We start from the raw sequence: 27,541 nt of genomic DNA, 5'->3' as shown, positions 1-27,541 counted from the left end.
AAAAAAAAAAATAAAAGTTCCAAAACAGGTCAGATACACATAGCCTTTCTTAGGGGCCTTCTGGGAAACTACCAGATGGGAAATGGTCATATTTCTCTGAATCAAGAGCTTTGATAGAACTAAAAACCCATTCTGCCCCCCTCCAGGACCTAGCAGATGCTGGTTTTCAGCATTGTTATGGTTTTTAAGGCCACTACAGAGTTGGGGAGTAGGTGGAACAAAACAGGTTAAAAATATCTATTTTTTAAAGACTATATGCTTTTTATTTCATTTCTATGGAAATCTAGAAAACGCCAATATACAAACAGTAAACTGACAGTCACAAAGAGTTAGTTGGGACTGAGGATTGAGGGAAACGACACAAAGGAACATTAGGAAAATGGCAACACTCTAAAACTGGATTATGGCAAATGGGTGTACTACTCTGAAAATTTATTTAAAATCCCCAAATAATATATTAGCTATGGGTTTTGATATGTAAATTAGATTTTTATAAAAGCTGTTGGAATTTTTCTTCTTTTTTTCTTTCTTTTTAAAATTGTTTTTATTGAGCTATATATTTTTCTTTGCCCCCTCCCCTTCTACCCTCTGTCCAATGTAGGGTTGGTGAAGATCTCTTTTACTTACTTTCAAAACAAGATTTTTTTTATGTGAATGAGTATTTTTCCTACATATATGCCTACGCACCATGTAAATGCCTGGTGCCCATGGAAACAGCAGGAGATGGCATCAAATCTGAAACTAGAGTTACAGACCATTGTAAACCACCATGGATACGCAAGGAACCAGATTGGTGTAACTCTGCAAGAACAGCAAGTGTTTTAACCACTGAGTCATCTCTCCAGTCCACTACCTGTTTTTTTTTATTGATTTTTATTGAGCTTTACATTTTTTCCCCTCCCCTCCCTGCCTCTCACCTCCTCTTCAACCCTCTCCCAAGGTCCCCATGCTCCCAATTTACTCAGGAGATCTTGTCTTTTTCTACTTCCCATATAGATTAGATCCATGTATGTCTCTCTTAGGGTCCTCATTGTTGTCTAGGTTCTCTGGGATTGTGATTTGTAGGCTGGTTTTCTTTGCTTTATGTTTAAAAACCACTTATGAGTGAGTACATATGATATTTGTCTTTCTGTATCTGGGTTACCTCACTCAAAATGACGTTTTCTAGCTCCATCCATTTTCTTGCAAAATTCAAGATGTCGTTATTTTTTTCTGCTGTGTAGTACTCCATTGTGTAAATGTACCACATTTTCCTTATCCATTCTTCAGTTGAGGGGCATTTAGGTTGTTTCCAGGTTCTGGCTATGACAAACAATGCTGCTATCAACTTAGTTGAGCACATGTCCTTGTGGCATGATTGAGCATCCTTCAGATATGACAAGAACTTTAAATCTTTGAAGAAAAATATTAATTTTTAACTTGTTCTCAGAAACCCAGTCATTTTTTTTTTACTTTTCTTATTCAAGCCTTTGGTTAACTCCAGAGTTTGAAAAAGTTGGATCATTTCTACTCATGCTTTTGTAGCTTCCATAAAGAGGCCCTTTACATATACTTGTTCACCATGACTGTTTATATTTGAAAGTCTTGTTCATTCTGAGGTTCATAGCCTATGGATTCCCCCAAAGCCAAGATAAGTCTGTCCTTTGCCATTATGCCTTTTGCAGTGTTATTTGTAATAACACTAAAGTTCATAAATGAGGGACTTCCAAGGCAAGCATGTAAATTCTGGATTTCATACTATTGTGCAGCCAACAGTGATGAAGATGAGACCAAGAGGGCATGTGTGAAGAAGGGGTAGAAAGCCAAGTTCCACGCTTAGAAGGTCTGTTTACTCCTAAGGTTATAGCTAGAGTCTTGGAGTAAGGCAATATGCCTCTGCAATTTTCATTTCCTCGTCTACAACATGACAGAACCATGGTGGTGAGTTGGGGTGTAAACAAAACATTCATGTTTAAGCTGTCATTGTGCTTGATGTTGCTGTTATTCAGTAGAAAACTCTGTGTTATGATGATCACTAAGATAGTAGGGTATGAGATGGCACCCATACATATGAAATATCTGATGTAAGATTTTGAGAACATGGAACTAGGCTGTGGTGGTTTGAATGAGAATGGCCCTTATAGGATCATATGTTTGAATTCTTGGTTCCCAGTGGTGGAACTATTTTGAATAAACTAGAAAGTGTGGTGTTCCTGAAGGAACTGTGTCACTGGGGGCAGGCTTTGAGATTTCAGAAGACTCTCTCCCTTCCCAGTCTCTCTCTCTCCCTCACTCCCTCTTTCCCTCCCTCTCTCTGCCTCCTATTTATGAATTAAGATGTGAGCTCTCAGCTGTTCCTGCTGTCATGCCTTTGCTCTGCCATCATGAACTCTAACCCTCTGAAACTGTAAGTCCCAAATTAAACTCTCTCTTTTATAAGTTGCCTTTTTCATGGTGTCTCATTACAGCAATAGAACAGTAACTATCCAAGGAAATTTCCTTGGTGCAAAGCATGGAAAAGCTATGTTTAGAAGAGAAGATAGCGCAGTGAGGGGATTATACACTGCTTCTCTTTCCTCCTTCCCCTGACAAAATTACTAGTTTTGTTTTATTGAAGATGATTTAAGTAAGAGATTCTCCTTGGAGAGGCAGGGCTTCCTACATGCAGCTTTAGGGACTTTGGGGTCACTATTAGTCCTGAATTTCAGAGAGCCAGATTGTGTGAGCCTTTTTAAGGGCCTCTTGTATTCTAAGTCCTGCCTAGGTTCCTGCTGCTTCCTGGGGAGGCTCAGGAAGAGTTGAGCTCCTAGTGAACCCCTAGATTCTGATGTCCAAAGGTAGAGCCTTTCTCTGTGGGGCCTCTACTTCAAAGCCTGGCAATCCAGAGCAATGGTGTTACCTTCCCATACTCACCTGAAGAGTGATATGCCAGCAGTTCCACAGATCTGTCCTGGGTTATGCCTCTATGACTGTCATGATGTTTGTTGTTCTGTTTCAGATTCCGGAGTGCACCTGTTATTCCTGTGGCAGCCAAGCCTGGAGGACCAGAGGCCCCTGAGACAGAAGCCCCACAGGGCATCTCAGAACTCATTGAGGTACTGTCAGCTTGAATTCATGTTGCTCTCTGCTCCAGCCCTGCTCAAGTAGCCCTCCATGTCTCCCTCTGCCTGAGATGAAGGGAGAGGCAACTCTAGCAAAAGGTCTCCAAGTTTCATGGGTCTCCCACTCACTCTGATGTCAGACTCCTCACCTCCCTCAGAAACTCTAAAACAAAGGGCCATAGAACATCCTTGGAGGATAAGGTTAGGAGATGGGAAGTTTGAGGCCAGCCTACTTAGTGAGACCTCTTCTCAAATAACAGGTATCAGGTGATCGATTTCTTGCAGTGAACAAAGTTGCAATACAGAGAAGGTAATGGCACTGTCGCAGAGATGCTGTGAGGCTAATTGAGTTACTAGTGGTGATTTGTTTACCACAACAGTGACATGATTTGTCATATTAGTCTTCACACTTAAGTTCTTAACATACTGGGCCTGTAACATTTTCAACAGCTGGAAGGCTGAGAAAGAGTGAGTTCAGAGACGTGAAATAACCTGCCCCAGTCACTTCATGGCAAGTGTATGAGCACATCCCCTCCTGAGACATCTGATCTATGGTCTTAATCTCATGTACTGTCCTTGCCTGGGATGCAGGCTTGCAAGATTGCTAACGTGGCCCCCCAGGTGTCACACAGGTCTCATCTGCCATGTATCCTGTTCCCCCTCATCAAGCACCCATGATAGATAGGCAAGCGTGGAACTTCAATTTCTCCTAGAGAAGTTACTTCCTCTTGAGAGGCCTCTCCTTCAGGGCTGAATCTCCCCACCTATCACATCACCATGCTCCCACTATATGAAATAAACTGATAGGAACAATTGTGCTTTTGCTGCCCCTTTCTGTTGGGGCAGGATCTCATTAAGTAGCTCAAGCTGGCTTGGAACCTTCTGTCTTCCATTCTGAACCTTTGAGGGTTTGTAACACAATGCCCAGAGTTCCTACTTTATGTGAAAGAACAGAAGAAAGAAAATAGATCATTTATTTACCTGCTTATCTTAGTGGGAACTCAGACCAAGACCAATGGTCAGAGTTTGTTGGGGTCACCTTCACCCAGATCCCCAGAGCTAAGTTCACATGTAACTGCCATGTACTGGTCATGCCTATATTTTACACTTAACAAATGTTTTCTGGAAGATGCTCTTGTTACTCCACCAGTTTTAGGGAACACAAATCTGGGGTCCTGGGATAATTCAAGCAAAATCCAGAAAAATCTAACTATGAAAGATATTTGTATGTTCCTTTAAGGAATGAGTCTCTGTGTAAATCTCAGATCAAGTCTCTTCTGAGTCTCTCCATTTTTTTCCCCCAAAGGAGTTGTTATCATGAGACAATTCTTTGAGAAGAGTTATTTATTCCTGACCTGAATACTTGGAAATCATTATACTCCCTCCTGAAATCAGAAAGTAGAAAATACAAAGAGCAGTGTGGCCTCTGCACTTTTGTAAAATATAGTGATTAGCTCTGACTGTATCTCAAGCACATAAATGACCTGAGGAGCAGCGGCCAGTTGGTACTTGCATATGGAAAGTGAGCCATGAAGGAAAGGTGGAATCCCAAGTCACAGTAGCTTCAGGGCTGAGTTAATTTAGCTCTCCATTTGTTAGGGCCTGGAAGAGGGCAGAAAGACTCCATAACACAATCACAAACCTTGGCCTTGGAACTCAGGCATAGGCTGCTGCCCCTGGAAGCCAGCCTTCTACCCTCTCACCTCAAGTTTTCCCTCCTTTGTCTTTTGCTCACATGCCTTTCCACTACAGGATGGAGGCCTCGCCGAGTCCCTGTTTCCTCTCACTGAGTTAAGTTGCAGTATTGGTTCTTTGATCTGGGCCAGCTTGCCAGGTAGCCCTGGAGGATGGCAGTGACATAGCCCTCACGCCTGTACGTAGCTATAGCAACATTTCTTTTCCAGCTCCTGAAGTCCCAGATATCCATCCCAGCAAGAGACCCCTCAGGACCGTTCCTTATGTCTGTGGACCACTGCTTCTCCATCAAGGGTCAGGGCACCGTGATGACTGGAACCATCCTTTCAGGCACTATTAGCCTCGGGGACAGTGTGGAGATCCCTGCCCTCAAGGTCAGTCCTGCCTTGACTTTCCTTTGTTCCCCATAGCAGCAGGGGAGAGGACAGGGCCTTGGTTTTCAGGGCAGCAGAGTGTACTGTACCTTTCCTAAGTCTTCTCTCCTACCTGAGGGGTGAGGTAGTGGGCAGCTCTGAGACACCATCCACTGCTCAACCATTCTGGATTCTAGAACTGCTGCTTTCCCAAGTCTCACAGCGGTGACTGTGTGGTAGGGGCTAATTGGGGCTCATATGAGAGGTTCCCAAGATAAAGATGCTGTGTCTTCAGGGGTAAGGTGAGTTTTAAGAGCATATGGCCAAGAAACTAGAGTGTCAAGGTGAAAGTCTAAGCTTTCTGGATGTTGGCAACAAGTATGGTAGAACTATCTTTCTATCCTTTGTACCCCAGGCTAGCCATGAATTTGTGATTCTCCTGCCTCAGCCCCCTCAGTGCTAAGATTACGCGCGTGTGTGTGTGTGCATGTGTGTGTGTGTGTGTGTGCGCGCACGCGTGCGTGTGTGTATGTGTGTGTGTGTGTGCCACTAAGCCAGGCGTTAGAGCTCAGGCACCTTTTTCTTAGCTATAAGAATCTTAAATCTCTTGCAGTTTTGGTGCAGCCATCCACTATGCCAGTAATACAGATCACTCTGCCTTCTCAGTGACCACAGCAGGTGCCCTGAAAGCCCTTTGAATACCCTTAGGAAGAATGGAGGCTTATGTTCTCCCCATCTCCTCCTTCTTCAGGTACCATGGCCTGTTTGACTTTGATAATGACTTTATTCAGAAGGTATTACTTAATTAGACCTAGTGGTACCCACCTGTAATCCCAGCTATTAAAGAAGCTGAGGCTGCGGACCTTAATATGCTCCTGTCTCCAAAAGAAAAAGTGCATGTGTTGGGGTGGGAGGAGTGAACTGACAAGAGCTCAGTGGTGGAGTGTTTGCCTAACGTAAGATCTTACAGCATAATTTGCCCATGTTTAAGCATATGTCTGGGCACTGAGCAAGCAGGCCAAAGCTCAGCCCTTGTCCTGAGCAAGAAAGGGTCATCCTATTCCTGTAACTTGTGCCATCTTTGGTGTAGAACAGTGTGGTTGGGTACAGGAAAGGGCATTTTCTAGGGACAGAGATGAGTAGTGTTGTATGTCACATGAAGGAAGGTAGAAGGAAGCAGGGAGATCCAATTTGGGGGCAGGGAGAGACTGAGTTCTTATAAATCCAGAGACTCCATGGATGATGCAGTCAGAACTGGGCAGCAAGGCCCTGTCCTCTCCTAAGGATAATTGTGGATTAAAATCCCCTTCTCTTCCCCCAGTGTAGATATTCCTCTGAAGATCACATAAGACGAAGCCTTTTAAAGCCAGGGATTACAAGTATAGATTGTACAAAATAAAGGATAAAATTATGAAAATTGAAAACAAGAAGAGAATTGTGACTATGTGCTAACTCTTAGTTGGAACAGAAAGAAAATTGATGCTAAATTTCTGAACAATTCCTGTGTTCAGCAAGGTAGACTGTAGGGCCAGCTAGACTAGTTCCTTCCACTCTGGGCAAACACATATTGGCAGCTTGACAGAGGAACTAAAGATAGGAAAGAGGTGTGATGAGGCTTTCAGGGGTGAGCTTTAATATAGGGGTCTGTTGGGGATTTGAGGGAGTAGAGGAGGCTTTTGATGGCAGAGTCAGTAGCTGCAGGACCGAGAACAAGGGCTTAGAGGGAAGATTAAACCAACATTCCCTATCCTGGGTAGGCAGACAGACATTGTGTGGGGATATGATCTGAAACCCCTGCCACCCTTTTTACCCATCTACATCCTGACCTGTAGCCTCAAGCTTGTGACAGATGTTTAGCACCTGCACATCCAGCTCTTCTCTTGCTGTGGTATACCTATATTCCCAGATGACTTCTCAGGAATCTTACTAGTAGGTCAGGGAACGCAGAATTTGTGATATATTTGGATAGTCAGCTAAGATTTTCAAGCACACCTTAAAAGTGAGGTGTGGGGAGAAAGGAAGGAATCAAGGAAGAGCTATTAAGGTGTGGTTAGTCCACAGATTCTCAGACTGTTTAGACTGCTAAGGATACTGGAATTAGGGGACAGCTGTTGAGAAAGCACAACTGTAGTGGGGGGCTTCCTTTCATTGAAAACATTGGGGTGTGCCTGGTGGACCCAGTCAAACATCTCAGAAGAAGCTGGGATGGAAGAGGGCTTGTTGAGGAAGGATGTATGGGACCCCTCATGTTTAATAGCACAGATCCCTGTGTGCACATGGCATACCCTACATGTCAGAGACTTGAACTAGCAGCATCCCTGGACAGGAAGGTGCAGAGACCTGACAAAATGGGAAGAAAAAAAAGCTTTTGGGCTGGGATACTACATACAGGAAGTGATAGTCCTTCTTGGCTTAAAAATTCATGTATCCTTTAAATATATATATGAATGAGAAAAAAAAAAACATGACAACTCTGAGCACAGAACCAGAGAAGTGGGTCTGGGATTGGACTGTTGGTGTCCTGCCCCCAGACAAGGCCTATCATGTGCCCAGAAGCTTTGTGGGCATGTTGACATTCTTTTCAGAGGCTCTCATGGGCAGCATGTGCACAGAAGCTCACCTCGGAGCCTAAGTCCCATTTTCTTGACCTATAACCCCTCCATTGGCTGTGATTCGTGACCAGTGCCTGTCAAGCCTGTCAAGCATGAAAGGCATCATAAACCGTGGCCTTCTTCCGAAGCACAGTACCATCCTTGTCAGATTTCACTAATAGATGCGGACACATCTGACCGTGTGAACTCCCTTGGAGGCAGGACACAGCCATTCCAAATAAACAGTGCATTCCCCCGGCCATACCTTGGTCTGTTTCTGCTGCCATGTCCATTCCCAGCTGGGGCTAATTAGCTGAGTGAGGAAATGTTGGGGAACAAGGAGTAAATAAAGGGGGGGGGGGATTCTCATTTAGATCCCAGAAAGGTTTTACAGCAAACATCCTGAGAGTCACAGCTTTCTGGCTGTCTTGGGTCTATAGGTTAGGGGATCCATCTGGTGAGATTTTATCTGGGGATTGTATGTGAGTCATATTCCTGATGGTGATTGACTACTGGGTTGTAATATCAGAAACTGTCAGAGCCTCAGACACGGAAAAGAGCATGCTGGGACTTCAGAACATACCTGGCATCTTCCTGCTCTTTGGGCTCAGCCTCTCTGTGCTACACTGATTTAGTGCTGACAAACTGTGCTTGCTTCTGGCCAGGGTTGTGGGGCAAGGGATTCGGGAGGATTGGGGTAGTGCTTGGCAAGGCTTTTGCACTAGGAGTGACAGTATCTGAGTTAACATTTTTGACTCTTTGTTACCTCTTGGTGTCACATGGGGAACTCTTTTTGTAGATTCAGAGAGATAAACGTGGTGTGGCCGGGCTGTAAAGACACCATCTCTAAGGACTGCTGAAGGACTTTATGAAATGCGATGTTTTTTTGCAGACAGCTCAGCCGTTGCTGGGATAATGGTGAGATGGATAGCATAGTAGATACTTAGTTTATGAGACATGTAGAGGGTCAGAATTTGATAGCGTATTCCTCCAAAGTTGTCATGGTCAGACTTATTTTGCTCTAGAGAAGAATAGGAAAACCTTCTACACTATGGGGCATTTTTGTTTTTACCTTTGTCTTGGCTCTTAGAAATTGGTTACAAGGTGGCTGAGATTATAACATATGGGAAGAATAATTTTCCTCACTTCCACAGACCTCTACCTCCTTCTACTACTATTTCTTTTTTAAGTTAAAAAAGAATTGAGACAGGGTCACATTATATACCCTTATAGCCTATAACTCACTATATAGACCATGCTATCTTTGAACTCAGAGATCTGCCTACCTCTGCCTTTAAAGCACTGAGATTAAAGGCTTGTGCCACCAAGGCTGGCTCTGTCCACTTTTCTTATCTCAGCCTTGGTGTACTCTGCTAACAGTCCCTAAGGTCCTTTGCACTCTCAAAACTGCAGGTCTCTCCCTTTGGAAAGCTGCTCTCCTGACCTGGGCCTGTGAGCACTCAGCCTGACACTCAGCTTGCTATGGCAATATTTGTCTCTGAGTTTTTATTTCCATTGATGCTGACATTCTAGCTGTCCATCTGTCCTCAGGACTAGTCCCTGGATGACCCTACAAATATGTGATTAATAGGAGAAAAGGACCCTAGAGCAAATAATTGAATTGTTTTTCAGTTGCATTTGATTGGTATTGGATAATGTGTGTCCTTGGAAGCCATATTTACCTTCTCCTGAGGCTATGTCTCCTCCTTTTTTTTTTGTTTTTGTTTTTGTTTTTTGAGACGGGGTTTCTCTGTATATCTCTGGCTGTCCTGGAAGTCACTCTGTATACTAGGCTGGCCTCAAACTCACAGAGATCTACTGCCTCTCTCTCCTGGGTGCTGGGATTAAAGGTGTACACCATGACCGCCCAGCTGTGTCTACTCTTTAAGGCAGTGTCTTGATGCTTCATCAGTAAGCAGAGGTAGAGATGTACCCTAGGGTCACCATGTGGTCTTGTTTGGGAGAGCAACTCATCCTATGTCTAGGGCTAAGGCCAGGGCCTGATCTAGGAAGCTGCTCTTTCTTTGTCTGATTTTCATCTAGAAGTTATATCCTGGCTTCATAGATAGCTGGTTTTTTGTTTTAGAAGAGCTATGCTGAAAGCAGGCTTCCTCTGAATTTAATGCTTTTATAGGTTAGTTTTGTCAGTGGAGACTTGTGGAGCCTGTTCTCCAGATCTGCTTGTGCCTGGGGGTGCCAGAAGCCTTGCTCACTCTAGTGGAGCAGCAGAGCAGGAGAGTGGCAGTGGTAGAAATTGTGACAGTCGGGAGAACTGTGGGGCTACCCTTTGAGTAGATCAGCTCTTGCTTGGTAGCCATACAGCCATGGCTGTGCCCACTGAGGCCACTGCTACCACTCCTTCACCTCACCCTGCCTTCTGTTCCACCTTTTTACTACACCTAGCATTAACAGAGCTACCTTAGACAGACAACTGCCTGTGTCCAGGTCTCTGACCTGCTCAGCTGTCTAGACCTATGGTCTCAATGTAAACCCTGTAGTCCTCTCATGGCTTGGCAGATTGTAAGTTTTCCTGAAACTGGCACCTAAGCCTCAGTGTCAGACCTGGAGCCTCTCAGGACCACCTGCTGCCTTAAGTGAGGTAGAAACCCAGTCCTGTCACGAAATTGGGGAAGCCCCTCTGCAGATCTTGTGGTATTAAGCCTATTCTCCATGCCATACATTTACCTTTCTTCGTTTCCAGAAGCCTTCACATCTGAGATGTCATACTCCTATGGTTAATCCCTAGTACTACTCTATCCCAGAAGGCCAATCTGATTGGGTAGGGTTCCCTTCCTCTGTCAGTGAGAGAAAGTTAAAGTGGAGTCTTTGGCCTTGGGAAGCTAAGGCAGGAAAGCCAGCCTTCAGATACTGGAGAAGAAGGAGGTAATGCCTGGAATGGAAGATCATAAATATCATCGGCTACCATTCCTTGGGAGACACAAGAAAGAGGGAGAAGTAAGAAGAAGGGCCTAGAAGTAGAGACTGAAGATTTCTAGGAACCACCTACGTCAGGACTGGGTTCTTTGAGAGCCACATCTCAAGCCCGTCAGGCCAGGACATCTGCTCTCAGCCAGAAGCACCCCAAGTGGCAGGAACAGAGCCTTCTCTTCAGCTGTCAAGAGTGTAAGCCTAAGCTCGTCACTGTGGCCGAGATAAGTTAGGTGTTCTGACTGGCTGGCTACAGTACATGAGCACCCTAGAGCTGCAAGACTTTGGGGGGGGGGGTTCTTTGAAAGAGCTGGGATCTGTTGATAGAAAGCAGTGTAACTGTTTGATAGGAAAACGGGAGGTAGCAACCTACTTTGCAGATCAGGCTCTGGATATATATGGACTGTATTTTTGAGGCTTTCCCTTCTACTCCATGGAACAGTTACATCACAACACAGAGCCAATGTTTCCTCCTTGGTTAGTCCACCATGACTTAGCAAGATTACACAGTATGTCTACAAAAGGGATTATGGGTAGGGCTTGCTGCCTCTGTCATTGTTATTGTCTCTGTCTCAGCCATCAACCTCACATAGAACGGCCCGACCCCATAATCCTTTTTGCTTAGTCCTTAGAGAATTGCAGCTCAGGTGTTGATCTGAGCTTTATACAGCAAACAGTCTGGGATACACTGGCTCATGAGACTTTGCCTTCTGTCTTTAGGACGTGAAGCTGTAATATCTTGTGGTTTTAGCAGGGCTTGGCTGAGGATGGACACTGGCAGATGAGAGCAGGAGATTAATCTCAGGAGGCAGGTGGCAGGGAGGAAGAAGGTTCTTTGCTGTCAACAGAAGTTGCATTCAGCATTTTATGCAAGTTTTTTTCCTGTGGAAATCCTGAAGGCTTTTTCACCCCCTCAGTTCCAATAACTACTACACTATGTTAGTCCAAATATTATCTGCAGCTTGACACACTGATCCCAACATGCACCTCCATGGTGCCAACATCCCTCCAGTGCTGAATTGGGTAGGTCTTCCCTTCTTCTGGCCACAGTTTTATGTCGTTGTTTTTTTTAACTTTTATTGATTTTATTGAGCTCTACATTTTTCTCTGCTCCCCTCCCTGCCTTTCCCCTCCCCTTCAACCCTCTTCCAAGGTCCCCATGCTCCCAATTTACTCAGGAGATCTTGTCTTTTTCTAATTCCCATGTAGATTAGATCTATATATTTCTCTCTTAGGGTCCTCATTGTTGTCTAGGTTCTCTGGGATTGTGATTTGTAGGATGGTTTTCTTTGCTTTATGTTTAAAAACCACTTATGAGTGAGTACATATGATATTTGTCTTTCTGTTTCTGGGTTACCTCACTCAAAATGATGTTTTCTAGCTCCATCCATTTTCTTGCAAAATTCAAGATGTCGTTATTTTTTTCTGCTATGTAGTACTTCATTGTATAAATGTACCAAATTTTCCTTATCCATTCTTTGGTCAAGGGGCATTTAGGTTGTTTCTAGGTTCTGGCAATGACAAACAGTGCTGCTATGAACATAGTTGAACACATGTCCTTGTGGCATAATTTATCATCCTTTGGATATATACCCAAAAGTGGTATTACTGGATCTTGAGGAAGGTTGTTTCCTAATTTTCGGAGAAATTGCCACACTGACATCCAAAGGGGCTGTACCAGCTTGTACTCCTACCAGCAATGCAGGAGTGTTCCCTTTACCCCCACAACCTTTCCAGCATAAGTTGTCATCAGTGTTTTTGATCTTGGCCATTCTTACAGGTGTAAGATGGAATCTCAGAGTTGTTTTGATTTGCATTTCTCTGATGGCTAAGGATGGTTGAGCATTGCCTTAAGTGTCTTTCAGCCATTTTAGATTCCTCTGCTGAGAGTTCTCTGTTTAGGTCTGTACTCCATTTTTTTTTAAATATTTATTTATTATGTATACAATATTCTGTCTGTGTGTATGACCGCAGGCCAGAAGAGGGCACCAGACCCTGTCACAGATGGTTGTGAGCCACCATATGGTTGCTGGGAATTGAACTCAGGACCTTTGGAAGAGCAGGCAATGCTCTTAACCTCTGAGCCATCTCTCCAGCCCCCTCCATTTTTTTTAATATATTTATTGAGCTCTATATTTTTCTATGCTCCCCTCCCTGCCTCTCCCCTCCCCCCTTCAATATTCCTCCAAGGTCCCCATGCTCCCAGTTTACTCAGAAGATCTTCTCTTTTTCTACTTTCTACTTTCCATGTAGATTATATCTATGTAAGTTTCTCTTAGTATCCGCTTTGTTGTCTAAATTCTCTGGGATTGTACTCCATTTTTTTTTTGTTCTTTTGATGACCAATTTCTTGAGTTATTTGTATATTTTGGAGATCAGACCTCTGTCTGATGTGGGGTTGGTGAAGATCTTTTCACATTCTGTAGGCTGCTGTCTTGTCTTGTTGACTGTGTCCTTTGTTTTACAGAAGCTTTTCAGTTTTAGGAGGTCCCATTTATTAATTGTTTCTCTCAGTGTCTGTGCTGCCTCGGGTTGTATTTAGGAAGTTGTATCCTGTGTCAATGCATTTGAGTGTACTTCCCACTTTCTCTTCTATGAGATTCAGTGTGGCTGGCTTTATGTTGAGGTCTTTGATCCATTTGGACTTGAGTTTTGTGCGTGGTAATAGATATGGATCTATTTTCATTCTTCTACATGTTGATATCCAGTTATGCCAGCACCATTTGTTAAATATGCTTTCTTTTTTCCATTTGGTATTTTTTGCTTCTTTGTCAAAAATCAGGTGTTCGAAGGTGTGTGGATTAATATTTGGGTCTTCGATTTGGTTCCATTGGTCCTCCTGTCTGTTTTTATGCCAATACCAGGCTGTTTTCAGTACTGTAGCTCTGTAGTAGAGTTTGAAGTCAGGGATTGAGATGCCTCCAGAAGTTCTTTTATTATACAGGATTGTTTTGGCTATTCTAAGTTTTTTGCTTTTCCATATGAAGTTGAGTACCTTTCTTTGGAGGTCTGTGAAGAATTTTTCTGGGATTTTGCTGGGCATTGCATTGAATCTGTAGATGGCTTTTGGTAAGATTGCCATTTTTACTATGTTAATTCACCGTTTTATGTTTTGACACTCTACCCTCAGGTACAGTGCAAGGCCCACAGTGCTACTAGGGAGGCCTGACTGCTCAGATGCTGTGGGTGAATTAGAAACTTTGTGGGGCTGGTCTACTTAGGGTCTCATGTTCTCAACTTACATTTGGTAACTTTTAGAGGTAGTGGATTCAGAAATGGAGCTGGAATTTGGCCTGATGCAAGGAGAAAGCCCAGAGAGGATAGAGTTATTTAAATTGCTTCCTGGGTACTAGACTATACTCTGGAGCCACATAGATTACTAGTGGGCCATTAGCAGCAATCTGAAGACAGTGGTATTACCCTGAAAATCCCCACTAGTCCTTTGCCCTATCTTTTACACAAGATAAAATAGACATGGGTGCTGAAGTCTTCTCAAGGCCAGTCAGCAGGGACCTCCATGTATGCTCTGGCAGGATGTATGCTCTTCCTTCTGCAGGAGTAGGTAGGAAATTCAGCTGGAGCTGACTTCAACTCAAAGAGCCAGCTAGAAGTCTTGGAGCCTCGTGTAGTCACTCTATGAGGGCTTGACCCTACAACAGGTCTAGCCTGTTCCCTTAGGGGTTGAATGCACATGGTTCTGTGCAGGAAAAGCTACATCTGGGCCTAGGTCCCAGTATGAGATGTGGCAGCTACAACCTGGGTATCTTGGGAGGGGGCAAGCCTGGAGCAATGCCGTCTTCTCCCTAGGTAGCCCATTCACTGAACTTCCCACAAGGGCTAGTTATGTCTAGCCCTATGGGCTTAAGAGTCCCATTGTTGCTAGTCCTTCAGAATATCTATGGACTTACAGGCCTGAGACCGCAGATAAAACCAACCTTCCAAAACAGATACTGCCTTACCGGATGGCTGCCTGCAGTGAGAGCCATGTGGACTGGGAGACACGTGAAAGTCTTGCCCACCTACAGTCTGAGTTCACACTTTCTACCACCCTTTCTCTTGAGGGTCAGAACTTGCAGAACCATGCTGACTGGCTTATACTTCCTATGTGGGCAGGTAGTTCCCCTGTCTGCTCTAAAGTGGGGTGAACATGTCACCATCCTCGGATAAGAGTGAGGGGATTGCATAGCTGTTCTAATTTACTTTTCTGTTTTGTGATAAAACACTGACCAAAAGCAACTTGGGGGAGAGAGGATTTATTTGGCTTACAAGTTACTGTCTATCATTAGAGAAAGTCACCGTAGGAACTTGAAGCAGAAACTTTGGAGAAACACTGCTTACTGGCTTGCTTCCCCTGGCTTGTGTGCATAATGTGTTTGTTTGTATACAATGTAAGCTCATCTGCCCAAGGATGATATTACCTACAGTGGGAAAGGCCCTCCCACATCAATCAGCAATCAAGAAACTATCCCACAGATATGCCCACAGACCTGATGGAGGTGATTCCTCAGTTGAGGTTCCCTCTTCTCAAGTATAAGTTTGTATCAAGTTGACAGAAACTATGATAATGCAGGTCCCATGCATGCACCTCAATGCCTAGGTTAGATCGGTGTTGCTATTGTTGACACCACAGGATGATCTGGCTTCTGCCATCCTCTGCTGGTAGTAGGACTTCACCCAGTGGATGCCTGTAAAGCAGATGGGTGACAAGGAGAGCCTGGCCACTTCTAGTGGATATCCCTGTGGGATCTGCCTGTTGTTGGAGTACCAGTTTGGGCAGGCAGTCTCACAGACTCGCAGAGTGGCCATTGCATCTGTATGTCCTACCACAAGGCAAGGTCCCCATCCTGTACAAACTCTGAGTGGGACTAAGGCAGTTTTGTTTCTAGATCAGGAGACTGATTTGATCAGAAATAACATTCATAGAGGGCTATGCTGGTATAGCTGGGCATCATGCCCTGTCAGAGCACAGCATCCAGCTCCTAAGTATGCATCCCATTGTTAGACCATAGGTGAATCATTCCTCTGCAGTCCAGGCTATCTTTCTGATGAGGACAGCATCTAGAAGGGCTTTAAGGCACTTGTCCTTTTCACCCTTGTTTCTGACTCAGGGTAGGGAAGATGGCCAGGAAAGCTCTGACTCAGGGTAGGCCGTGGTGGATAAGGGCTCACCACAACCTTTCCACCATAGCCTTGGGGCTACCATGCCCTTCTTCGGCCATGGCATATGACATGTGCCTCCAAGGAAAATGTGAGCTGCTAGTAACCCAAGAGCTGACAGGGCTACAATTTGGCACTTGAAACAGGTTCTCTATTGGGAAGTGAGTGACAGCCAGGGGTTGGGAACTAGGTGGGCGTAGCCTTGGTGCAGGAATGCTGAGTTGGCTGGACTGTGCCCAATACAGGCACCTAGCAACATCTAGTCTGTGCAGTCTCCAGCCGCCTTTCTGTAATGTAAGGAATCTCTGGCTGCAGTGATCCCCATGTGGCCTGGTGTGGTCCGAGTTATTACTCTGCTTGCCTCTGTGAAGCCAATGCTGCCCTCTCCAGATGTCACTGCCACATCTCACGCTGAGGGTGGGCCACTAAGTATAATCAGTCCTGGGGAGACTGCAGTGGATGGAGTGTCCTTTATTTCTTCATGTCAGAAACCAGTCTTGCCCCTTAGATGTATGAACCAGGAGGAGGGCGCAGCATCAGGAGTGGTTGGGCCCACAGGTGAGTGGTACCCAAAGTAGCTGATGGACACGTGAGGCTCTTTTAGCAGCAGACTAGGAGCTGGCAGCTTGTCAAAGAGCAGAAACCAGGAAGGGGATATCTGGAAGAAGAAGAGGCTCCAGGGGAGCTGAGTCAGGAAGTAGGTTCTGGGGACCCAATGTAGTCTCTGGGTTGAGACCTTCTGCTTCTCCTAGGCTCCCTTTGTCACAGACAGCCTGTGGCCACAGTGTGAACTTGTTCAAGAGCCCCAGGATCCACCTGTGCTTTAGGAAGGCCTCCTACCCTATATATGTAGAGTAAATCCCACAAACAAGGATGTCACGCCTGTCCTTTCCCGGTATTGAAATGTGAGGTCCAACAGGCCCTGAGCCAGTACTTTTTGCTTGTAGGAACAACTACATCTGTGCTTGTAAAAACTCAGTCACATCACAGTTGTCTGGATTCCAGTCAGCCGGAGCCAAGGAATGGATGTCTCTAATAGTGAGATGACATAGGGCAGCAGTTCTTACCCTGTGGATCGCGACCCATTTGGGGTGGAACAAGCCTTTCTTTCACAGGGTTTGACTAAGACCATAGGAAAACACAGATATTTACATTACGATTTACAACAGTAGCAATATTGCAGTTATGAAGTAGCAACAAAATAATTTTATGCTTGGGAGTCACTACAATATGAGGGATTGTATTAAAGGATGGAAGCATTAGGAAGGTTGAGAACCACTGGTCTAAGGAGATTCTTATCAAGTGGTTTAGGAGAGCTGGGCTCTAAAGTGGCTCTGACCTGGTACCTGTCTGCAGAGAGGAAGAGTCAGTAACTGTGTTTGCTCTGCAGGCCTATGGTAGACAGTGATAGAAAAGAATGATTTTATTCAATGTCCATGGTCTTCATTCAGTACATTGTGAGCACTTGCTCTGTGCAGGAGCCATGTCAAGTCACAGCTGTTCTTAGAAGTTAATCAGTACAGGGGACTGAGTGACTTATTGAAGTGATAGTGGACAGTGATTCTGGGCCTGCCATGTGGATCCCTGAACTGTCAGCTCACAACTGTGGCACAGTCTCTTCCTAGGTTTACTCTTCAGGACAGTGGGCAGAAGAGCTGTCTTTGACAATAGGCTAGAAGTCTTAAGTGATTCAAGGGATCCAACCACTCAGTTATCCCTGGAAAGAGGCTCAGCTCAGCCCAGGCAGGGTTCTATATTCCCAATAGTACTATGCCAGGACACCCTTACTTCACCATGGGGAACCAGCATGCTGTCTAGAGACTGGAGAGAGCTGCTGGCCCTCTCCAGCACAGCCCACCTGGCTACACCGGAGCCTGGTTCAGTCTCTCCCCTACCTGGTTTCACTCTGAGGCTCAGCTGTGACCTTTGTTTTTGTTTTTGTCCTTAAAGGAAAGTTGAGTGTTTCCTGAGTATGTGTGAAGTCAATGCACCACTTAAACTGAATACTTACATTCTTTCTTTAAGAATAAAAATAAAACAACAATAAAAGCACTGTCAACATTGCTGTAATTATTCACAGGCTTTGACTTGTAATATCAGAGGGAGCAGGCAAGTGAGATGCCTTATTAAAGTAGAGACACTTGCCTGCTTTCGTTTGAAGTTTTGGTAAAATACTCCATTATAACATATTTCCTTAAAAACTAAATTTTGTTCATTCAGAGTTTGGGGATTTTTGTCCTTTTCAGAATATTGAAATGAGCTGGCGCTGGGCAAGGGTCACTCAAGTGTCTGGGCCTGCCCTGCAGGTCCCTGAGCTGTCAGTACACAGCTGTGGCACAGCATCTTCCTGGGCTGGCTATCAGGACAGCATTTGTGAAGACATCAAATATGGAAACGGTGCTGAGGACCAACCTGGCCTGTGCTGCATTTGTACCCACTGACCTCACTGTCTGCTGGCTTCACTTCCTGGCATATATGCTTAGAAGCCTTCGAGGTGAAGTGGGCATCTGAAGTCTGTGGGAACAGAGACTTCTGTGGGGGGAGGGGCAGGCTGAGCAGCTAAGGCCAGTCTTACAGAGCCTCTAGACTAATGCTAGGGCCTTATACTGAGAGGAGCTCAAGGTGTTGGGGGCCATGAGATATCAGTCCAGTGAGCCTTAAAAGTATTGAGGAGGTGGCCTTTCCAGGGCTTGGTGAAGGTCAAAGCTTAGGAATGGTGAAGGAGAGACATGCTATAGGTGATCCCAGACCTCTGGCCTGAGGTTCTGTTGGGTAACAATACCCTTGCTTAGAATGAGATCCCCAAATGTCTAGACATAAACAGGGCTTATAGCCAGGACTGTGACTTGGGTTTCAACAAAGTGTAGGTGATTGGAGACCCGCACTTGGTAGGTACTAGGATGCAAACTAACAGGCGAGTTTGCAGCTTAAAGTTTGGGGTAGTTTTATATCTGTCAGTGGATCCAAGCCTTGCATTCGGGCCTCTAGCATGAAATGATCAGGAAAGTTTAAAAGGCATAGCTATAGAGGACCCATGAAGGCTGCTTCTGATATTCTCAGGCTCCTAGTCATTTCTTGTTCTTGCCTCAGGAGCTATCCCCATTCTGAAAGGTGAGGGGTGCTTCTGGGGACCCCCAGGAGAGGCAACCCTTGCCTGCTAGGGCCAGGTAACAGAAAGGGCAGCTCCCTGCTTCCCAGCCTCCTACCTCCTGCCTTCTTCTCTGCTGCTGCTGCTGTGAAACAAACCGGGGTGCCTGGGCGGAAGGTCAGGAGTTTAAAAGCTTGTTTGATTCAAGACTGGGGTAAGAGACAGGAGGGGAGTGCACTGGTTTTATATGTGGATCCTAGTATTTTCTTTTGAGCTGGGGCGGAGAATGGAGGGGCAGGGAGGGAAGGCAGGCTGCCAGAGGGAACATTGCCAAGCAGAGCACTGCTAATGCAAACCATACGGCCGACGGGCAGGCAACAGGGCCCATCTCCTGGCCTACTTAATGCAGTCCTTGCAGGCAGGCAGGCAAGCAAGCAGGAGGGCAGGCAGGCAGCCTGGGCAGCAAGACTGCTTAACCCTTCAGGTACTGAGCCTAGAGCAGGCCTTTCCACTTCAACAAATGTGGCCATTTCTGTCCTCAGCCCTAGGCAGTAGGTTTAACAGCAACTTTAGCTCCTACCCACTGGAGCATTCCTTCTCCCATTCATGATACTCTGAAGTCCATCCAGCATTCTGGGAGTCAGCTTAGCTGGGGTTGGGGGTAAGCTATGGTGGACAGCCATAGGTCTAGAGCAGGTACTTTCCAGCCAACAACCCTCCTGGGAAAGCTTGCCTCCCCTTGTTAGGCCGTTCCTAGAGTCTTGCAGGGATGAATAGTGTGGATAGGCAGTTGCACTGCCACATGGGAAGCTAGATTTGCCCAGGACTACATAGCCAGTATTCAGTCTCTGTTCCCACACACACCTGCTGCTTCCCAGCACAGCAGGCATACCCCATATCAGTCTCTGAGGTCATGAGTGTGGAGGCAAAGCCTATGCAGACCAGGTACCAATGACATCAAGTTAACAGTCAACCTGTATGCAAAGCCTGCTGCTGTAGTCAAGTGATAGATGAGGACAGAGACTCTTCAGACCTGCTGATGGTCTGTAGTAAAGGGTCTGACTAGCTGGAATAAATGCAAAGCCAGGTGCAGAAGCAGGTTTCAAAATACCATTGAACTTGGCCCCATTTACACATGCACTCAAGTTTGTATAACTGCGTCAGAAAAGATCTGGAAGGAGACAGTACAGTGTGAGCAGTGGCTATCTTGGGGGAGTGAGAATCAGTGGAATTTAGGGAGCTCAAAGAGCTTTCATGTTTTAGTCTGTGTAATTGGTGTTTAACTCTTTACAATGAGCCAGCATTCATCTGGTTCTCGTGGGGCTTTTATGAAAGAAAAAACATAAAGAGCCAGAGAAAGAGGAACTTTTGTTCGACTCTCCCATGTCTCCATTGCCTCCCTTTTGTGCCTTCACCCAGCTCAAGCTCTGGAAAGCCATTCTCTGCTGGTGGGGCCTCCCCTGTTCTGGTGGGCCCATGGCCACCAGTGCCTTTGTGTGCTGTCTGCAACCTAGCCTGACCTACTTGGCACTCAGCACAGCTGAAGCTTACCATGAAGTAGCCCTGTCTCTGGGTCACCATGTTAGGGCTACTCTACGAGTGGCAGCCTTGCTCTGTGGTAATGAGCATGGCACCCCACTCCCCCTCCAGCTGTTTCTGCTTGCTGCTCCTAGTGTTTGGCTCTTTTCCTGTGTACCTTCCTCAGAGAAACACGCAGGGCCAGTTATTTGGTGCACCCACTGTGGCCTCCTGTGCACATGCATAGATGATTCTGTCCTTTTCTCAGGGGTTGCCATCTTCTCTAGCAATGCTCTGTAGATGCAACACTTCAGTAATCCTGGCCTCTGCTATGGCAGTGACACCACACTCTTGCTGTTCTAAGGCACCAAAACCAGGCACTTAATGTCCTTCAATAGGTAAGGAAAAAATCAAGACTGTAAGAAGTCAAATCCCGTATTTTACATGTAAATCTGGCTCCAGTGCACGTGTACCCTGCACATAGCCTCTATAGTTGCTATAAGTGATTGTTACATGATTTAAAGCACTCTTGACACTTTCACACTCCGTCTCTCCAGCTGCTGTGTGGTTCCTAGGCAATACCCTGCCCTGCAACAATTCTTGGCAGTTCTTAGCTTGGAGTTCTGCAGGCACCCATGGTCACTCTCAGTCTTAGCTTAGACTGTGGTATAGGGTCACTACTTCTAGCTACAATTCAAGCACTATAGCCCCAAAAACTGTATGTAGAGGAGGGGCTCGGGTGGCCCGGAAGATGAAGATGTGGATGTACAAAGATCTGCCTCTTAATTCTAAAATCCAAGTAAGAAAAAGACCTGGGCCTGGCACATGAGGCTCCTGGAGAACTTTGCTGTGGATCCCCATGTTGAAGAGCAGTGCTTGAGATGGCTCAGTTACATCTTCCTGAAGGACTTGACAATGAGGGGCTCTCCTTCTGGTCAGTGCTGTAGAACCCTTGCTCTGGAGTGCTCAGGAACCTGATTTGCTAAAGCCATGTTCCAAGGGCAGGTCAGTGTGCTCTGGGGCAGGCAATCAGATATCTTGTGGCCTACACTGGGTGGGTCATGGGACTGGGGTTGGCAGCTTGGACCTTCTGGTCCCCTGCTCTAACTCAGGGGTGTATAATAAGTTGCTGAGTTCCACTGAGTCATGGTGGCTCCCAGCCAAACCTCTTTCTATCAGGAGACACCCAGGCCACTGAACATGCCTTGAGAACTTCGAGAACTTACATGGTAGTATCTAGCAGAGGAAAATTTTGAAAGAGTCTTTGCCCCATCATGCTGTAAACAGAGCTCAAACCTTAAGGCTCAACTCAATACCTGACCTTGTGGATCACATGAAGTGTCAGGGGCCAGTGGTGGGAAGCAGGTGGCCAGTCTGTGAAGGCCAGGAGTGGGTTGCTCAGGCCTCCTTCCCGTGGCCATGGCCAAGGTCCGTAGGGAGCCCTGTGAAACTTTTGATGTGCCGCTGGTGCTTGGCTCCACCATGCTTGTTTGCCTAAGCACTGCTCCTGCCAGTTCACTCGAACCTTCTTCTTTTAAAAACATGCTTCTTGCCAAAGGTTATTTTGGATCTGTTTTTGTTTATCAGGTAGGATTGTTCCAGCACAATTGAAAGCAGACCCACATGTTGACACGCAGTGGAACTGCTTGCCAGGGCACGCGCACATACACACACGCAGGATATGTGGGAGTCAGCCAGAGCCCTTGAATGTAAGTGACTTGAGAATGGGTTCCAGGGAGACTTCTCCATAGGAGGCTTGTAGCTTAAAGATGCCCTCAAGGTATTGGTGTGAGATGACTGTCAGCAAAAGCTAGGATAGGTTGATGAGTTTTAGGGTCTAGGTGACTCTGATGTGGCTGTATAAGGGCCTCACTACTCTAGACATGGGCTTCTTTCACTGTGAATGGGCTCCTTCATTCTCAGGCTGCTGTGCAAATTCTGTATTGGACAGCGGCTGACCAGATGTAGGTCAGGGGCAAAAGAATGGGATTGCCAGGCCCTGCAGCTGGGCCTCCTTTTTGAAGCAACAGCTCTTTCTTTGGAACACAGCTGGGTGCTTTATGCTGGAAGACTTATAGTGGGTTTCTTCTGAACACCCTCCCCCACACACACACACGTACACACATACACTGGATTGGCCTCCATACTGCTCAGAGGATCCCATTCTGAAACACGATCATTTGTATTCTGTTGTGCCTTGTAGTCCTGTGGCACCTGGAGGCATGTAGATTGCAAAGGGACTAGGTGCCTAGGTTTGCCCTCTTCAATCCCAGGTCAGGCTTGTAGAGAGGCAAGTGCACCAGCGTAGCTCTGGGTCTCACTCAAAAGGAAATTGAGTCCAGAGCAGAGGCCTGTTGCTTGTGTTCAGGTACCTCTGGTAGGAACCAAAGTCAAAGAGTTCATTTGCTTCTCTAACTAAAGACATGTCTGCTCTGAGCCCAACAACCCAATGAAGATGTCTGCCTCCTTCATGTCCTGCTTCTACTGTATTTGTCTCCAGTAGAGGCAGCTGCTTCCAATGCAATCTGGTGTAGCTCCAGGCTGGCCTGCTCAGGGCTGCCCTCCTTCCTACCTGGCAGTGTTCTGCCACACCAGGGTTCAACTTCCTATTGTCTAACACTGCCTGCTGAGGTTCAGGTCTGGGGCCTGATCCTCTGACTCATATAAGTGGTCAGCAGCTTGGCAGAGCAGGGGTCCCCGTGCCTGGTGACATGTGTGATACTGCTTCTCTCATCCCTTCCATAGCATCCATTTGCAGTCGTGGACCAATGAAGGCACCACAATAGGAAATACAGGGACACTTCAGCTTTCCCCTTAAGTAGGAGGAAGATAGATTTTAGCATTTTCTTCAGAGTTTTTAAAATAAGATAAGCCTAATCACTAAGCACCTTACTGAAGAGTGTCTACAGCAGACCTTGTCCTGCCAAAAGCAGGTGCCATGGGCCAGCTTTTCCCCAATAGCTCCACAGTAGCCATATAGCACATACAGACTGTGGCCCAGTTCTATGACAGTGCTTTAGGCGACTGCCTACTCTTAAACATTCTGGACATCTTTCCTCTCCAGTGAACAGGTCACACTGCCGCAAAACTAACTGCAAAGCACGAAGCTAACTATGCTTCCTAAAGTTCTGCATATAATTCTACCCTTACTTGGGAACTCAGCTCATTTTGATGAATCAGATGTTATAGGGATAGGGATTATGGAAATTTATTAAATGACTCCATGCCAACTGGCCCTGGAGGGGCTTGGTGTGCTGTCCAAGGGGAAAGGTTCTGGTCCTATGTAGTCCATTAGGTACAGTGTGCTCTGGGTTTAGGGAGCATAAGCAAGGGGAAGGACTGAGGGATCAGTACAGGAAGGAAGTAGAGTCAGGGTCCCTAGCCATGTAAAGACCCCTTGTGGGTGTGTGGTGCTGGTATGGTAGTTCAGGTGAGGATGACAGTGAGAGCTAGCTAGAATGCCGCTGGTCTTTGTGACACTTAATGAACTAGTGACCCTCCCACCCTGCCTCCCAAATGCTGGGATTACATACATGCACCACCACACCTATCCTAGTTACCATCTTGCCCCTTTTGAATATGTGGCACCAAAGACTGAACCTAGGGCTTTTAGTGTACTAGGAACAACATTCTGCTACCAAGTGATTCATTGGGACACAGGACTCCTGATAATGAGAGTTTGGAAAGAAAAGGCCTTCCTTCTTGAATATCTGTAACATGTGATGGCTGGGCAGAGGTGGGAAGCCTGTAAAGAAGGATTACGGGAGTAAAGGAAAGCCAGGGCTGGTCTCTGCCGTGCTCTTAACTGCCTGGTGGAGGTGGAGGCTGCCCTTTCCTTTCCAGACCCGAATAATTAAACAGAAACTATTTTAATTCCAATACTACTTGGCCAATGACTCTAGCATATCCCTAGATAGCTCTTATATCTTAAATTAATCCATTTCTATTAATCTGTGTATCGCCACGAGGCTATGACCTATTGGTAGGTTTCCTAATTGCCCTGGAAAGTGGGAAAACCAAACAGCTCTGAAATCTGCACTGGAGGAGAGAACTAAGGAAAGCTGTTGCTCTGTCTGCTGGTCCAACACTTTCAGCAGTGAACCACATACAAGGAGGGAGGCAACTGCAGTGATCAGACCTCTGCTCACTCTGGGCCCAGAATTCTCAGTTCAAGCAGACAGTAGACCATATGTGCCAGGGAATTAGCTCCTGAGCTGAACACATCCTCTGATCATAGTGTAATATGAAATTTCCCTCCCACCCGCAAGTTTCTGAATAAATGCTCAGAGGTTTAATATTACTTATTAAATGCTTGACCGGTGGCTCAGGCTTATTATTAGCTAGCTCTTACATTTAAATTAGCCCATAGTTTTTAATCTATGCTTTGCCATATTGTTCACGGCTTGTTACCTTAAATTTTACATGTCTTGCTTCCTTGGTGCCTGGCTGGCGTCTTCCAGACTTCACCCTTCTCCTATATCTCTGTTTGGATTTCCTGCCTGGCTCTATCTTGCCTTGCCATAGGCCAGTGGGAGCAACACATATTCACAGCATACAGAAAGACCATCCCACAGCATCACAGACTCAGGACCTCCACAGGAATCCTCAGGTTTTTACTTTGCTACAGAGGGAGATCAGGACCACAGGTCACAGCATGAGTGCTGTCCTACCTAAGCTTCTCTGTACCCAACTCCATTCCTTGTCTTTCTTTCATCGTCATCTCCTACACAGACACCATAGCATGTGCCCAGTCTCCCTAAGTTGCATTTGTTCCTCGTTTGCAGGGACAAAAGTGACTTGGGCTTCCTTTCAAGGTAGCACCTGGTTACAGCATCCCAAGATATGGAAAGTAAATTATGGATTTCTTCCCCAGCAATGGCTGCCACACAGGAGGAGTCACTGCATTTCCCCACTGGATTTGTGCTTCATGTTTGTCCTTTGGCTAGAATGCCCACTGGCTATTCCCAGAGCTGCCTTCTTAACTCAAGGTGTGATTTTGGCTCCCGTCCTCAGCACATCCCACAAAGACTGTCCAACCTCTTCTGGCATCTCACCTCTTTACATGATTCCCAACGTTTTTCTTTTTTCTCTCTGGAACATAGTCTGTACTTAGTTACCTGGATTCTTGGCCTTTTTTCAGTTGATGGACATCCCCCAGGCGTTTTCATCCTTCCCTTTGTGATTGTTAGGAATATTTGAGCCCTGTGTTCAGTGTGCACCCCTATGACCTCACTCCTCGTGGGCAGAAGCTTGGTAGGAAGGGGGAGCCTTACCTCCTTAAGGAAACAATATCTCACTGTTATTATTTAGAATCTTCCCCATGAGGGATGTGCCTTTCCTCCCCATCTGGTAATTCAGTTAGGCATCTTGGGCAGTGTAGACTGTGGATATGGACTTTATACTTCATGTTATAATCCAGTGCTAAATTAATAAAGGTTTCATCCTTTACCACTGGGTACTCTCTCAGTCTGGCTCCTGTGTCCCCTTGACACAGCTGTCTGTACTTTGAGTATTTCCTGACTTTGAGGTACTCTTTGCTTATCTGGTTATTTCCTGTCATAGCCCTGGAAGATTCTCCCAGAAGTCTCTGGTTCTTTTTACTGGAGAATGATCATACAAACCGAGATCTAGGCACTGGTACTTCACTGATAGTGGATCATCATTTCTTCTGAGCCTTGGCGGAAAACAGAAAATACACTAGGGTATAGTAGCCCTTAAATTCATACTTATAATGACAGATGAAGATATAGTCCCCACAGGGCACATATTGCTGCTGGGTGAGAGTTCCCGACACTAGCCAAAATCTGTGGGGCTCCCTCTAGCCTTCCTTCCTTCCTTCTTAGTAATAATTTCTTTTTTTTTTAATTTTTTATTGAGAAAAAGAAAAAAAAAAGTTTCCGCCTCCTCCCAGCCTCCCATTTCCCTCCCCCTCCTTCCACCCCTCTCCCCCTCCCTCCGCTCCTCTCCTCCTCCCTCTCCAGTCCAAAGAGCAGTCAGGGTTCCCTGCCCTGTGGAAAGTCCAAGGTCCTCCCCTCTCCGTCCATGTCTAGAAGGTGAACATCCAAACTGGCTAGGCTCCCACAAAGCCAGAACATGAAGTAGTGATAATTTCTTCCGGTAGAAGGAACCTGGCTCCTATGACTGCACCCATAGCTGCCTTAGAAGTCTTCTGTGCTAAGATGATAGAAGTGGTTTGATGATGGTGACATCTATGAGCCATTGTGCTGTGGGAGCAGAAGTGTTGGTATTCAGATAGTTATTTAGCACCATCACACACACATACACACACACACACACACACACACACACACACACACCCCTGTGCAGAGTCAGGCATGTCTCTGTGTTCCGCATTCCTGCTCTGTTAATAGCACTGTATTGTTCACATTTTGTACCTTGAGTTCCCTGCGAAGACTTTGTCTTGAAAGATGCCCTGTGTAAGGCCAGGCCTGCATATATATTGCTTAGTTTTTGTTCTCAGCTTAATACAACCTAAGTCATCTGGGATGAAGGAACCTCAATTGAGAATTGCCTCTATCAGATTAGCCTGTGGGTGTATATGTGGGGTGTTTCCTCGATTGCTGATTAATGTAGGAGGACCCAGCCCACTGTGGGCAGTGCCATTCCTAAGCAGATGGGCCTGGGCTGAGTAAGGAAGATAGTTGAGAATGAATTAGAGAGAACAAACCAATAAGGAGCATTACTCCATGGTTTCTGCCTCAAGCTCCTGATTGGTATTTCTGTCCTGACTTTCCTCAGTGCTGTGCTGTGACCTGAGACCCTTTTCCTCCACAAGTTGGGTTTTTGGTCATTGTTTTAGCACAGCGACAAATCTGAATACAGCTCATTTTTCTCTGCCCTCGGCTGCAGTCACATTGGTACAAATGCCCCTTCCTTTGTGTTGTAACCAGTGTGCATGTTGCTTCCAGTCTTCTTGGACTTTTATTCTGTGTCTCAGAGTATGCGTTTATGGCACCGAGATTTTTTTCTTTGTTTTTGTTATTTGAGTGATTTTGGTTTTTAAACAATTTTCCCAGAAAAGAATTTCTAAGGAAGTAGGTGGTTTTGGCAGATGTTGCAAAGACAAAAGTCAAGGCTCAAGACAGCTGGTATGTTTCCCTCAGAGGTACA

The 27,541-nt window shown here is 45.8% G+C and overlaps 1 protein-coding gene across 3 annotated transcripts in view; it reads left to right on the top strand.

The window, feature by feature from the left end:
• Eefsec (eukaryotic elongation factor, selenocysteine-tRNA specific) overlaps positions 1–27,541 on the top strand; it is a 219,852-nt gene that overhangs the window by 114,650 nt on the left and 77,661 nt on the right. For 2 of the 3 annotated variants that reach the window (XM_050165425.1, XM_050165427.1), the window contains exons 3-4: positions 2,978–3,074; positions 4,985–5,149. In XM_050165425.1, coding sequence (XP_050021382.1) covers positions 2,978–3,074; positions 4,985–5,149 — 262 coding nt within the window. The remainder of the gene's footprint in view (positions 1–2,977; positions 3,075–4,984; positions 5,150–27,541) is intronic. The other variant, XM_050165426.1, reaches the window with a different exon arrangement.

Source organism: Alexandromys fortis, unplaced genomic scaffold, assembly GCF_014885135.2.
Source record: "Alexandromys fortis isolate MF-2015 unplaced genomic scaffold, M_Fortis_MF-2015_v1.1 scaffold_158, whole genome shotgun sequence".
Classification (NCBI taxonomy): Eukaryota; Metazoa; Chordata; class Mammalia; order Rodentia; family Cricetidae; genus Alexandromys; species Alexandromys fortis.
This window is presented reverse-complemented; position numbering and strand designations above follow the sequence as displayed.